The 15,294-nt window shown below is 43.9% G+C and overlaps 1 protein-coding gene across 4 annotated transcripts; it reads right to left on the reverse strand.

The window, feature by feature from the left end:
- Nucleotides 1–365: 365 nt before the first annotated feature.
- Nucleotides 366–14,723, reverse strand: CCDC62 (coiled-coil domain containing 62). 4 transcript variants are annotated; one of them, XR_002045173.3, is made up of 12 exons: nt 14,383–14,723; nt 13,911–14,103; nt 13,146–13,312; nt 12,769–12,870; nt 12,263–12,434; nt 12,076–12,177; nt 11,003–11,091; nt 10,110–10,210; nt 5,591–5,759; nt 4,832–4,960; nt 1,959–2,561; nt 366–1,067 (listed from the first exon to the last, which is right to left on the reverse strand). XR_002045173.3 is itself a non-coding variant. In XM_010398369.4 (11 exons), exons 1-11 carry the CDS (start codon nt 14,416–14,418, stop codon nt 1,038–1,040), a joined length of 1,290 nt encoding a protein of 429 aa, XP_010396671.3. In that variant the 5' UTR covers nt 14,419–14,723; the 3' UTR covers nt 366–1,037. The 4 variants fall into 4 exon arrangements, 3 of the variants coding, with proteins under 3 accessions (XP_010396671.3, XP_010396668.3, XP_010396669.3); XM_010398369.4 differs by lacking the exon at nt 1,959–2,561; XM_010398366.4 differs by lacking the exons at nt 366–1,067; nt 1,959–2,561; nt 4,832–4,960; nt 5,591–5,759 and adding an exon at nt 8,602–9,518.
- Nucleotides 14,724–15,294: the final 571 nt, after the last annotated feature.

Consider the following 15,294-nt stretch of genomic DNA (forward strand, 5'->3'; position numbering starts at 1 on the left):
GCAGGCAGGGAAAGAGTCTGGAGAAGACCAGCTCTGATCAGAACTGGCTGGGCATTCTAGGGCATTAATACCCAGAGGAAAGGCTGTCACTGGGGTAATTAAAGAGAAAACAGAACATGAAATGAAAGAGTTAACGAGGGGAATCCACGGAGTGTTGTGTTTCTCTGCAATAATTGGTGGCAGTGGATGGAGCAGAGACTCCCACCTTTGGCTGCCCTCGAGCAGGAAAAACACTGGCACAGGGCTGTGGGAGGGGCACTGGTGTCCCAAAGTGCTCCCAACCTGCACGGGACTGAGCAGCCCACTTGTGCTGTGCTGAGAAGTGTCAGAAATTCAGTGCTAAATGTGTTCAGTGGGCAAGAAAGACACAGCAAAGCATCACCTTTATTAGCTTCTTTGATCTCTTAGTTAAAAAATAAGTTCAAATTGTGGTAACAGCATGATTGTCCAATCAGCAAAGATAAATCCAGTTTAAATGCTAAAAAAAGGTGACATCATACTTGGCTACTGCTCTGCACTGCAAACAGAGGCCATACACACCTGATCTGATAAACTTTTGCTGGAAGAACCAGCTCCTGAGCGCGGAAAGTTGTTCTGCCCACCTTGTGGGTGACAGCTCTCCCATTTCAGCAACATCAGTGGCATTCCTGCTTACAACACTAATTGGGAACTTCCTATAAACATTATTCATCTCTCTCTACAAGGCAAGAAATCCAGAACAAAAAGCTTGGCTGTGTCATACTCTATAAATATTTCAGAGCCACCATAAAAAAAAAGAAAAATAGTTCCTATGTTGTAACAATTACACACTTCAGATTCTTAAAAAACAAGCTAGTGTTTAACCTGAGCTCTCAGCTATAAAAATAGCTTTGTTAATCTTGGCATAATTCTGTGTTTTATTTCAAGATAAAATACATTCCCGCAGAGTCACATCTTCGTGCCACTTGTGAGTCTTTCAAACACTCAGGAGGACCATGGAAAAAAATGAGGTAACTTTCCATTGTAGCTGCTGGGTTGATGATCCTCAGTCCTCAGAATTACTTCTGTGTTGGAAACAACTTCTTCCTCTGCAGAAAATGAAAAGATTTTTATTAAAAAGCAGGAACATTTCCTCTGAAATATCTGATGCAATCACACGTATGTCAATTTACTACACACATTTTCACACTGCAAACAGAGTAAGAACATAGAGTAAAAATATAAAGAGGAAAAGGTAAACAAAGTACTTCACAGAAAGACAACAGTCTCAGGGCCACCACCGGAGTGTTGGGAAATAAAACCTTTCCAGTTGGCTTTGAGGAAAGGAGTGATCTTTGTGCCCCAGGCCAGCCACTGAGTCACCATTTATGAGCAGTGGCACATGCTGCTGCGTCCAAAACTGAATATAGCCTTTTACTCACTGCTTTCCTCCTGAGTTCTTCAACTCCCTCCCACCCAACCTCTCTCTAGAGGCAAAACAACTGACTGATGAGAATGGCTAAATCACTGGCAGCTAGGGAGGAAATTACCCTAATGTTTGTCAGTGCACCTGCCTTCAAATGAGTTTCAAAGCAATTTAAAACCAAACAAACACAACCAAAATCAATTCTGTATATGAAATTCCACAAATGTTTAGTTATTTCTGGACCTGCTCTGCTTCAGATCTAACTGATCACAGTGATTCAGTCCCTTTTAACACACAAAGAAAATGAGAATTACACATTAGCCAGTGCCTCGCAGAGTCCCTCATTCTTGTCATGGATCCACAGTGGATTGTGGTGTGTTTGTTCCACTGGCTCTTTCTCACTTGAGGCAAATGTGATTATTTCTGTAGGCTCAGCGTGCTCTCACCACTCTGCTGCCTCAGCACGGGGCTCAGCACTTTTGGGGATTTGCTCCTGAAGCTTTGTACCATCAGTGGTTTCAGCATGCAAGTCACAGTGCTGGCTTCAGCCTATAAAACCTCCGGCTGCTTTTACCTCAGGGCTCTTTTTAGGAAAAGAAGAGCTCTCTCTGTGCACAGGAACATTACAGCAGAGTCAGGTTTGGCATTCCAGCTACTCAGCATCCATCTCCTCCAAGAGCTCCATCAGCTGCACTCCGCAGATCCGACGGGTTTTGAGAGAAGACTCAGTGTCTCCAGGCTTAATGCAGAACCAGCAGAACACGAGGGTGCTGCAAACCACCCAGACTCCCCAGGGCACAGCAGGTTTGGCTCCACAGGGCACAAACAGCTCAGGGACTGCAGCTGGAATATCCAACAGAGAACTGAGCACCAGCTCCCCACTGGATTGAGGCTGATCCACATGAGAAACCCGGTGCCACAGAGTGTCACAGCCCAGCTGGCTGTGGGATAACCTCCCTTTGCAGGCATGAGCTCAGGTTGTGTCAGCACTGGAAGACTTCTTCTTTTTTGCCAGTTTTTCTCCTCATTGTTGCTGGTTCTTATTCAGTTTCATGTGGTCTTCAGGATTTTGACCATATCTGGTTACACTTTTGTCCTCAGAACCAGACAAGGTGGTGCCTATCGCAAGCATCCAATCCACAATAGGAGAACAAATAATCAGAGAGTGAGAAATTTCCTGATTCAAAAAGAAAAAAACAATCTGCTGTGGGTAAGGCTGCTTTGGATATTCTGAAACAGCTCTATTCAATACATTCTACTTCTGGGGCTCTGAGCCCAGGAACAGTATCCTAAAACAGCCCTTGGCCTTGGCACTGGAAAAAACTTCCCAATCTCTCATTCAACAATGTTCACATCCTAGATCCTGTTATCTGTAACACACAGAAGGGTTTTAACTACAGTAAGGAGGGTGCAGGTACTGGGGAATGAAGCTGTGAGATCTGACTGCCCTGAGGATGAGGAACATGCTTGAGAAAAGTTTAATTATTTGACTAAAGGAACTACTTGCTGCCTTAATATCTGTTTGCTGTTACAGTAATCACAAGAGTTTTATTGGAAATGCACTTCGAATCCTGTGCCAGGCCCACCTCAGAAATCTATAAAGTGTATTAATATTGCAGATGCATTTATATAGAGGGAAGCAAACAATAAAAGATGAAGCTGAAAACACCTTCATGCTCACGGAACATCACAGAGAAAAAAAAGAAGCTTAGCATCTCTTTCTTCTGCAGCAGATAACTGGCTTCTGTGAAGAGTTTCTGCAAGCTCTGTTGTTTCCATTGTAATGTAAAAAAACTACATGGAAATCAAAGGACTCAGAGAATAAAATTTCCAGAGCTGCCAGGTTCAAGATGGTGAGCAGCAGGGATGCACTTCTTAATTCCCTCTTCTCCTCCCTCCCCCAAGCAGGGCACAGAATCCAACATGTACAAATTCTTCCTGATGAAATTCTAAAGGCTGTTTTTTAATATGTATTATGTTCTAAAGCTCAGTTTAAAACAGCCCCAGGTAAGCCTGGTTTTAAGCACAGGTTAGTTGGCCTGCATAGATTAACTCGAACACGCTTGACGAGTTTTTGCCCAGATCCGCTCTGAAAGCAGATCAAAGTTCCACAGATGTGGCTCAGGATCTGCTCCCGCCACTACACACGAGCCTGCTTCATTTTCTATCCACTAAAGCACCCGTGCTGAAGGAGAAGCCAATTTCCAAGCTCAAAAATGCAGCATCAGATTATAAAGCAGAGTCATGGGCAGCCAGAGTAGCTGAGCTATGACGTGCCAAGCAGTGAGCAGGAGCCAGACAGCTGATGGGGCTGGGCAAGAGCCACAAGCAAGCACTGTGTTGCAGGGAGCTTTTCAGGAATCCTCCTACTCAGGAGTCTTTGCAGAAGACTAAACTGCTGCTGTCTTTGCCACTGAATGAAATCCTGCAGAGGAACTTCTGAACAAAATATCCTTTCAGTTTATGCAAACGCTGGCACACAACCTTTACACTCAGGCCCAGCACAGCGAAGGTTTTATGGTGCTGAATGTTATAAAAATGGCTTTGTCTGTTCCTTACAGTAACGTTGTTCTGGTCAAGTTCATCTAAGGCTAAAAGGAGTGCAACTTTATAGAGGGAGGTGATACATGTGAGGATGAAGATGAGGGTTCAGCACTGCTCTGAACGCAGAAGCCTAAATCCTCCCTTTGGGATATACACCAGCACAAGTTTACTCATTTCTAGGGACAAAAGGTACAATGTCCTTGTCAAACAAGGCAGAAATTCTTATGGATATTTATCCACCAAACAAGTGACCCTTTCTCTGATTACTTCTACTGCCCAAATACTCACCAGGAACTTTATCAGCACTTGTGCTCATAAAATAAACTGCCGTGACAGCTACATACAGGTTCTTTTCTTTGACCACTGTATATATTCTCTGACCCTGACCCCTGCAATGAAGGAGCTAAAACTATTAACCCACAAAAGCTCTAAATTTATTTAAGCTGAGCTTCTGGTTTAAATCCTTATCCAAAAGTATCCTATATACCACCTATTCCCTATACTGCCCTCCTTTCCATGAATATAATAATAAACTAGTTCTGACTGTGAGTCTCTGGGACAGCAGAGCAGTGAGTGTGTGCTGAGCCTGAGAAACCATCTCATTTTCTTTAAGGGAGAAAGAATCAGTGTTCACTTTTTTTAGACCTCCTACAGCTTGCCCCAAAATGATTTCTGCCTTCCATCTGTTTAGACACATGCAGAAGTCAAATCCTGTCATGACCTTGAGCAGCCATACAGAATCCTATAAAAAATTCAAGCACTAAGGCATGCAGGAACTGTCTTTTCATAACCAATATCCTCCTCATGCTTTGCTAATGCAGTGCAAGCCAAGCATAAGGGAAAGGATGTTCCCAATCAGTATTCCTGAGCACCTGACCTGAGTCCTGGGAGAGCAATCTGTACCTTATTCATGTTGTTGGTGTTGGGAATGCAGGAGGGGCTGGTGTGGAGAAGGCTGAGCTCCAGATCAGTAAGCATCTGTCGGGACTGGGCCAGCAAGCGCTCCAGCTTCCAGAACAGGGAACTGGTATCCTGGGGGACACAGAGAGGAGCCAGAGTTATGGAGGGATCTTTTTTTGGAGTATTCAAAAGAATTATAAAGCACCAAGAACTAGCATTTTGATTTTGAAATGTTTCTGTTCAAAATACTGCAATGTAACAGACACTGCCTAACTGCTGGTGCTTCTGATTAACACAGAGCTCCTTCCTCCTGACATTTTTTAACAGATTTCCACATGCCTGTATATGGAGCTCACACAAGAGAGGTACTTCAGGGATAAAGGAGAGAATAAAGACATGAGAAAGAGCGAAGACCAAGCAGAACAGGAAAGAAACATGTCCAACAGCTTCTGATAACTGCATCCACATGTACTCAGATATTTAGTGGAATTACCAATTAGCCAGCATCCATTTTCCTCAAGCTTTTCATTCCAAAACCAAAAAATAATTATTTTTTAAAAACTCATTTATACTTATGCTGTCAAAGGCATATTGAGACAACAAGGAGTTGTTTTTAAAAAATATGTTACCACCTTTTCCTTAAGCCTGCTGTCTCATCATTTGAGTCCCCAGTTCTTCCATGCTGGGAGACATTTGCATTCCTACCACCAGTCATAATTCCCCTTAAAATCAGTCAAGGACATTGTGCAATGAGATACTGACTGTGTTCATGCAGCATCTGTTTGTTGGTTTAGTCACTGCCAGGTCACTGATGTCCAGAGGGGAGTCTTCACCAGAGGATTTCCCGGAATTTTGAGTCATGTCACTCTTCTGAGTGGATGTCAAATGGGGAGAAGCCAAGTGGTAGGAATTCAGATCCAGATTTTCTTCACTGTTAAAAAAAGTTAAGACATTGGCAGAAACAGTATCACCATCCTTCTTAAACTTTCAAGGGAAAATCATGGCACAACATAAATAACTGTGGGCCCTGAGCCAAGGAAACCAAGAAGCTTGGGAGGTTATCCTGTTCCTCAGAGCATTCCCATGCTTTACAGCTTCCCTACATCGGTTTCATCCTCTGAGGACAAGGGCTTGACATTCAACCAGTCTCAGCCAGCTCCAGGACCATGTGCTTGAGTGTGCACTTAACCCTGCAAAGAGCACATGAAAGGCAATACTTCATTCTTCCCAACACTCTGCTACTCCCTCTTCCCTCACACCCAACTCCCTTTTTGGTTTCAATCAACCATTAGGCAAATTAATATTTGCAGGTGTACCTTTCAAGGGAATTTCACAGTCATCATCTTACTTCAGAGATCACAGGAGAGCTTTCCCAAAGAGGCTTGGGTTTATTTATTTTTAAATACAGGAGCAAACCACATTCATCAACTTCGGAACATAACAGAAGCAGAGTGCTAGCCCTGCCTGGATAGGCAAATAATGGGAAAAAAAAGTATATTTCAAAGAAAATATCATCTTTGAATTGACAACATTTCGTTAGATATTCTTTAGATACTTATTTTGGTGTAACAGTGCATTCCATACCGGGCAAGACTGTTAAAAATAAATGTATTTTTAACTGACATTCAATCTAGGAAAAAGCCCTCATGAGAGTTGCCAGCTCATGAGTGTCTGCTGTGTACCATTTCACTTCTCCCATAAAACACTGGGATAAAACAGACTCTCTTTTAGGAGAGAAAAGCTCATGGCTGTGTTTGTGACAAGGAAAGGTTCTGTGGAGACGTGAGGGAACAAGCAGCCTGGAACAGGGATGTGAGGACATGAGATGAGCATGGCCTGTCCTGGAAAACACACAGGTTGGAAAGGAAGGGGAAACTGGTTTGATTTTGAGGCAGAGAAATGGCTCAGGAATGGGTGGCTTAGTCCAGCCCGAGCAGACTCAACAAGTACCTGCTGATGCTCCATCTTTAAAATGAGAATTGAGATAAAAATCCAAAGGCAGCAAACGTTGGCCCAACATAAATGAAGTCACCAAGTCAGAACACACAGAAATGATTCCTGCACTTGGGGATTTCACAATCCCCTTTGCTGTTGGGGAAGGTATTTGACTGTTAACAGCCTCCTTGTTGGCTGCTCCAGAATTCAGGAACTCATGGCAAAAATATTTGCTGGGCTGACAGGGAGGTGCCAGCACCCTTCCCTAAACACAAACTACATCATCAGCACTATGAAAGCAGCAATGGAAAACTGGAGGATCCAGATTCAAGTCCCAGGAGGAACGCTGTGTTTGGTCTCTGCCATTAATCCCTCACAGAAGCAACGCTCCTGCCTTCCTCCCATTTAGGGGCGAGGATTTATTGCCTGGCAAATCCGAGTCTGCAGAGGCTGGAGAGCAGACAGTCAGGGATTTGCACTGAGTCAATCCATCTCCAATTAGCAGGGCCCCAGGACCAAATGTGGGCATCAAGAAAACTGGATAGCTCAGCAGCAAATCCCCAGTGGGTAGCACAGCCCCCCCAACTAGAGGATATCTTTTCTAGCTGCACTGCCCAGCTTAAATTTGTCCATTTTCTTTTAAAATTCACTGAAGGACAAGACAAATAGGACAAGACAAAAAGTGAAAGCAGCTTTCATGATCCAGCCTCAAAAGGGATTTGGAGGGATGGCAGTGTGTCATTGGTGCTGCGGGGGGAGTAAAGAAGAAAGCTCAGGGTAGACAGAAGGGGAGTGGAGTCTTTACAATGATTTATAGCCAGTGGAAACTAGAGAGAGCCCACACGGGTGTGTGAAGCTCAGCTAAGGCACGTGGGAATGTGCCAGGCCAGCATTCTTTTTCAGTGGCTGCCCATTCACCTTGTTCCTGAACAGGTTTGTCTCACTGCAGGAAGGATTTCTACAATATTTCTATTTCAAAAGCCACACAGAATGAAAGCATCCATACATCAGATCTTTCCATTCCAAAACATTTATCTGTTTGGATGCTGGGCAGACTTGCTGGCAAACACTGTTAGCAGGTTTAAACAGCTGTTCATTTACTGTGCTTGTCAAACCACCAGCTGGAAGGCTCCTCCTCTGGCTAAAAGGCAGCTATGAAATCACTGTGAAACTTCAGAAATCCTTCTAAAATAGAGCTGGCAAATCAATTTTTTGAAAGGAAATAGAGGAACCAACAGAACAAATCCAGAGCAAGCCCCAGCTCTGAATGCCTTTGCTTGTGCAGGCACAAAGCTACTTCTGAGCAGCATTTTTATCTCTGAGACATTCCAACACCACTGAGGCACCTGAGTCTTCTTCTGACACTTCTCAGCATTAGAAACCTCATTTTGCTTGTCCCCAACCACCTGTCCTCTTCCTCCCACAGCACAGACAGAGGGATAGAGTCCCATGAACTGGATGGTGGACAGATTGCTGTCCTGTAAATCTTGCCATCTCATTTCTTGCCCTGACAGAGGCAGCAGCCTGTGCTTAGAGCTGTGTCCTACATTCTTGCCCAGCCAAGGTGTGATTTCTCAATAGAAGTAACACAGTCACTAAAGCATCACACAAAACCTGGATCTGTTTCTTGCCTCACAGAAACATCATGGTACAAGTCCAGCTCTGGTCAGAACGTATCTGACCCATCAGAGTTACAAGCAACACCCGGGATTTCAAAAAATCCTAAGATTTTCTCAATTAGTTTATTTGCCTAAGTTATATGGTATTGCGGCTTCTCCTGCCCACACAGCTCTTGAGGACAAGAGATAAGGAAAAATAAATGCATAAAAATAGAATCATGATACTTTAAGAGCTATTTTTATTTTAAATTTGTTACTTTTCAAGTTGATAGACTAAATTTAAACCAGCAGTTACTTTATACATAGCTTGAGATAATATCAAGAGCTTATACTCCTAAATTTCTACATAACTCTAGCTTATACTTATTTCTTAAAGGCAACAAACTCATAACCTTTTTGAGCAGGTACATTTAATCTCTTTTGCAGTCTCAAAACAGCTGTAATCTTTTCCACAGCGTGCATTTCCATCTCTCTTTTTGGGTTTGAAAATCTCCAGCCATTCCAGATCTGATAGTGGCTTCCATCGCTCATCTTCATTTACAATTAAGTTATTAATACAGGAATCAGATTCAGACTTGCAAGTCACAGGAGCGTCTCTGCTTTCTTGGCCAGACTCAATTTCAGATCTCTCTTCCCAGGTTTTCTTTCCATTATCACTTTTGTCAGATGTGATGTTCTGGATCAAAGTGCTTTGCAAATCTACATGAGATCTTATGTTAAGCCAATGATCATATGAAGGCAAAGACACCTCAAAGGTTTGTCGGTCTCTGCTTTTCACTCCATTCTCTCCAATTTCCCTGTTTCTCAATGGCCTTGTGTTGTTTGCCTCATGAAATTTTTCACTGTCTAGCTCATCAAAGCTTGATGCAACATCCTGCTTTTCTCCTTCTTCCGCAGGGACAGCCAAGCCTTTCACAACTTTTTGACACCGCTTTAAGAACGCTGAGGTAGTTTCCTCCAAGTCTGAAGCATTCTGTAACTGTCTATTATCTACTTCACACATCTCAGGGGTGGGTTTTACCCTACTTGCTGGAACTGGTGCAGTTCCACACTCCTCGCACATCCTGTGGCTGCCCTCAGTCCTACCCATGTCTGTCTCGCTGGGGCTTTCAGAGGCAGAGAATGTGGCCCCTGTGCTACAACGGCACGACAAAAACAAGTCAGAAACGCTGCAGGTAAAGAGCATCCCCAAGTGCACTCCTAAAGCTCTACAGAACAGAGGCTGCTGCCACGGTTCTGCAGCAGCTCACACATCACCAGGCAACTGTATCCTGCCAAAACCCCACAGAAAATCTGCCCAGATCCGGCTGTTACTTTTCAAATCAGTCTGAGAGTTGCTTCATGTTTTATACAGTGTGGTGATTCTGTCTGAACCTCCAGGGTGTGCACCAATTCTCTAAGTTTACATCCTAAAATAAACTTAGCTTTTTAAACAAAAGTAGTAGGGAGTCAGATTAACACTCCTACCACCAGACTACTTCATTTTCTAAAAAAATCATGAGATGTCTGGCCTGCTACAATACTTGGTCTGTGACTGATGTTCACGGCCTCTCTCAACCAAATAAAAAACAAGGTACTTGACAGCTTCACTGGATGTTTGTGGTTGAGTCCAGCAAAGCCATCCTGACCCAGCACACACCTCTGTTAGGATGTTAGTTAAGGCTGAACAGTGAAGTCTCTCTTTGAGGATAAACTATTTAAGAAAAAAAAATTAAAAATATCTTTACCTCCTTCCACTTGCTGCCTTTTCATGCTTTTTCCTGGAATCCTGAGAGCTATCCAAGTTGACATGAAGGAAGTGTAAGTCCTGCTGCTGTTTTACACAGACCTGTTAGAGACCGTGAGGGGCATTAGTAAATGTCTGGGTGCAGGAACATCATCATCAGGCAGTACCACAGTGCCTGTCTTCCAAAAACATCCTGGAAATGTTTTTCTAAACCAATGCCTGTAGTCAAACTGTTGACAAAGACTTCCAAATCCAAGAGGACATCTCTGTATGTATTTAGGAAAATAACATTTTGCAGCAATAAACAGGATTTCTATTAGGAGACTGGACTATTCTTCTAAGATGGAACCACACTGAACCATAAATAAAATACCATTACTGTTATCTGATACTTAATTCATGTTGTTATTATGTTGTCCACAGTTACAGAATGTAACATGGATGATGATCATGGGATTTGGCTTTCACTGCAGGGGATTTTTTGTGAAGCTAATGGAGAAGGTAACTACCCATCAATTATTTACTGTTTAAAAAGTGGAACATGCCTTGAGAACCTCAACTGAGAGCAGGTGAACACACAGGGTTTAAGTCTTGAAAAACAAATCTGCCAGGACACCATGTCCCTTACACTGCTGAGTTCACCTTGGGCAGGTGTGCAATCCCAATTCTGCTGCCCTTCACTTGACTTCCCAGCAAGCACCACGGGCTTTTCAGCTTAACCCCAAACGAAACAAATCAACATTCTACAGGGATCCCAGCAAGGCACAAACAGACTTTTTTTTTTCCCTTAATTAATAATAATCAGATCTAACTTCTTTACACTGTTCCACGCAGGTCTGATGTTACTGAAAATGCTTCTCTAACCTCAGAGCAGAAACACAATCAGGGCTGTACCTGTTGCAAACTGGACAATTGTTTTTCAATCCGCACTTGCTTGGACTTGGCAAACTGATAAAGTTGGTCCTTTCGCTGTGCTTCCTCCACTGTTTCAAAACATAATAATTGTTTCAGTTACTTCAGGTGAATAGATACAAAGCAAGTGCATTGCTAATGCTGTGTCTGTAGCAGTAGAAGGTGGTACTGAAACAAAACAAAAGCATTTTCTTAAGATCAACAGGATCTGTTTCTCCTCCAGATAAAAAGAGCACAAAACCCACAAGAAAACTAAAAAATCAAGTGTTTTCCTTGGGCTTTTCCTCAGCACCTGACTTCATTTTACTAGCAGCAATACTGTGTTTCATTGGCTGATTTATTTAACATTTTCAGAAAGGAAAGGAAATAGAAAAGGGAAAGGGAAAAGGGGAAAAAAAAGAGGCAAGGATAAAGGAAATTCAGTTAATTAATTCTAATTCATGCATGTACAGGGAAGCGTTGAGAAACAACTCCCAATTCTATTGGTTTTAAAATAATGAGACATGGGATCAATGTCTGGCAAAGGTAATAGCAGACTAGAAGTGATAGGCAAGGAAATTTTCCAGCAGGGGACACCTTTGGCCACCTAATCTTTCAAGGTCTCTGTGGCTGTCCCCAAGAATATTGCAGTGACCTTTTCTATCCACTGCAGCACCAGATGTTCTTCCATCCAAAACCAAAGGTATTACGGAGCGCAAGATGCAGTTTACCAAGGTCTGCATATTAAACCAGCCTAAACCAAACCCATCAGCTAAAGAAAGCAACAGAGAAGAGAAAGTCTCAAAATTTTCAGGAGAGAATCCCCCAAGCCACTTACTCCCTGCCATGTAATCACTTTGGTGAACTTTCTGCTTTCACAAGATTTTATAAAGTGTCCCTGCAGAAGCCCCAGATATTGCTTCCATAGAAGAATGGCACACAAGGGATATACTTTTATTAAACTGCAAGGAAGGTAGGTACCAAGCTGCCTCCTTCACAGATATCGGTGAACTGCTGCCTAGAAGCCTCTGAGCTGTTGAAAGCCAAGGCATGAAAGGCCAACTGCCCACCCTTACCTGCCAGCATCAGCTCACTCCTCAAGCAGCCATTTTCTTGTTTCAGGTGACTGATTTCCTCCTGGTGCTTGCTGCTTTCTTTCATCTTTTCAGAGAGGACATCTGTAAAACAAAGTGTAGCATTTCCCAGAGTGAAAAGGAGTCATGCTGGCCTACACTAAATTAGGTGCCCAGTATAAACATTTACCTTTAATCTTATTCACTTGAAACATGACATCGCTCAGGGTCAGATTGAGGTCTTGCTGTTTTCTGTTGCGACTGAATTCCTCCAGCTTTGCTGCATGCAGTGCATCTTCCAGTGTCTTAAACTTGGATGTAACCTCAGTAATCTGATCAGTTGTTTCAATTAAGGCCTTGTCCTGAAATAGAAAACAGAATGAATTCTTATTTTTTATGTTATGGGTGGGTTTTGACAAAACAACAGTACATCTTTCTGCAGCAGTTAAAGAGATGCACAGACTTCCTTCTGAGCTTTTGGGGAAAAAAAACCCCTAGAATTAAAGCTTGGAAACAAGCTTGTTTATGAAAATAAACCAGTTTATTGCTGACTACTTTTCCCTTCTCAAACCAGCTTAAGAATTAACCATGAGTGAGATCACCAGTGACAGAAGCCTCATGGCACAGTCAGCAACAGCTGCACTGCAGTTTGACCACATTTAGTGCCCATGAGATGACAGATGTTACAGACACTACCTTCAGCTGAAGCATAGTGAGAAGCTCCTGTTCCCTTGCTTGCAGCTGGCCTGTCTTAGCAGACAGTTCCAAAACTGAGCAGTGGAGACTCAGATTTTTCTCCTAGTGAACAGAAATAAGTGTCAGCTATTACTTCAGTGATTGAAAGTTACTGTTTTTTTCCAGTAAATGCATCCATGTTATTTAAACATCATGAATGGTTATGCAGGATCCTGAGCAAACTGAAGAAAAGAGGACTGGAGTAAGAATTATTCCCCAATCAGCTTGTGATCAAGGGTCTTAATACCCTGCATGTCTCAGTTTTGGAATGTTACAGTTCATCACAGGCATCCTGTACATGCATAGACTGCAAAATCAGATCATTACTCAGTCCCTACCTCCAGAGCCTGGCAGTGAACAGATGAATCTGATACTTTTTGGGTGAGCTCTTTAAACTTCTGTTGTGTGTTTTCAAGTGTTGTCTTACTGTCATTATGCTGGGATTCTAACAACTTCAACTTTTTGGTCAGTGATTTTATAATTGCATTTCTCTCGTTCAGCTCATCTGCAAAGGAAGGAGACAAAGTTATCTGTGAGAAAACAGCTCAGAGGCTGTCATGCAACTTCTTAAATCTCAGAAATCATTTAACCCAGTGTTTTAAAATCACACAATTCAGAACTGGATGCTTGTGTTGCACACTCTGAAGGAGGATTCCCTGGCTACCCAGGTCAGATGGAGCAGGAACCTGTGTGGTGAGCTCTGTGCTGAGACTGTTCAGAGCCACCAGGTGTTTCACTGGGTGGTTTGTGTTTGTTCAGAGCCGTGCAGCAGAACCTCAGGGCACAGGGCTCTGTAACTCGCCATCAAGTTGCAAATTTTTCTCTTCCCCGACATTTATTTAATCAGATTATTTTTTAAAGAATTCACAGAAGCAATTTACACATTCAGACGAGAAAGAGTTATCTGATCATCACACCCCCCTTCAAAATCAGATCACTTCAGCACCAGTGTGGAAGTTTAGATCTCAGAAACAGACAATAAGATTTAAAGGCTGATGGGTAGGAAATGGTCCCTTATACGATGCAAAACTGTTATTGAAGGGTCAAAGCAGCTGAATATACTTTTAAGACCAAGATCTTCTTCTTTACATCACAACACTTACTGGTTAATAAGCTGCATCGTTCTGCTAAAGTCAGTATTTTTTGGCGATCATCTTCCCAGGCCTGAATGTGTCTCTCATGCACTGCCACCATGTCATTGAGCTCCTTGTCACGATCTTTCAGTTCTGCAATTAAAAGCTTGAGTTCTTGTCTCTGTCTCCTAATGATGCTGTTCTTGCAATCTGGGCTAAATGCCTACAAAAGGTGAGACAGGAATGCATTTCAACACAAGGAAGTGACAAATTATCTCATAATAAACTCGAGGCTTTTATTTCAGTAGAGTTATGTTTCTATTATAAATAGAAACCATTTCAAAAAGTTCCTTATGCTCGTGGTACAACCTGTGGCCCTTGACTGAAGCCCTTTGCATGACAAGGTGGTACCACCTGTGGTCCATGACTCAAACCGCCAGCAGCACAATGAGTACCCTCCAACCAAAGAGAGCTGATTGCTAGCGGCGCTTTCATGTTTTACCTGGGGAGAAGCAGAACGCAGCAGCGATGAACTCATAGGGGACTGGGGGCCAGAGCGCTGCCAGGCATTAGTGGAACCGGGAACGCTTCAAGGATGTCACGTTCAGCATGGAGGCTCCCGCGTTCAGCAGCCCCGTTACCCGCCGACCCTGAGGGAGCACAAGCGGCGTTGCGCCGGAGCGGGGCGGGGGCGGCCCTGCGGCCTCCCGCAGGCCTGAGGGGGGCCCTGAGGTACCTCCCCCGGGAGCGGCCCCCCTTCCCGGGCAGGCCTGCAGCACCTCCCCGCTGTCCCGCCCGGCTGGGAAGGCTCTTCCTAAGCCCGGGGGCTTCCCGTGCCCCCCCGTCCCCGCCCGTTACCCCCGCCCGCCCCAACCCACCGCCGCCGCCCGGCCCCGCCCGCCGTTGGTGGAAGCTCCGCCCCCCGCAGCGAAGGGCCCGCGGGTTCGAGTCCTGGGGCCGCCGGTTCGAGGCCCTCAGCCACAGGTTCGAGTCCCGCGGCCGCCTCACCCGGAGCTCTGCGGGCAGGGCTGGAGCTGCCAGAAAAAATGTGATGATGAATAACGTGGTTGATAGGGGATGAGTAAGAACCCGGCAGGATGTTACGTGTTGGAGGCAACTTCCCTGTCCAGTGTTAAATAGGAGGACTACAGACGCAGTCATTTCTCGAGATACACTACTCCAGATTTCCAGCTATAGGGATAGAGTTACCTCTCCACATACACCCACGGTTTATAAACAGAAATCACTGAAAAAAGCAACTTTACAGGAAGAGAACAGGGCATCTGACACATCACCCCCTTGGCTTTCAGCTCACAGAGGCTCTGCAGTGACAGGACTTCACTTCCAGGATTTTGCATTTAGTGTTATTAAATAGAGCAGTGCAACAAAAAGCACTAAATCGATGCTCGAGGCT

This window comes from Corvus cornix, chromosome 15, assembly GCF_000738735.6.
Source record: "Corvus cornix cornix isolate S_Up_H32 chromosome 15, ASM73873v5, whole genome shotgun sequence".
NCBI classification, from domain to species: Eukaryota; Metazoa; Chordata; class Aves; order Passeriformes; family Corvidae; genus Corvus; species Corvus cornix.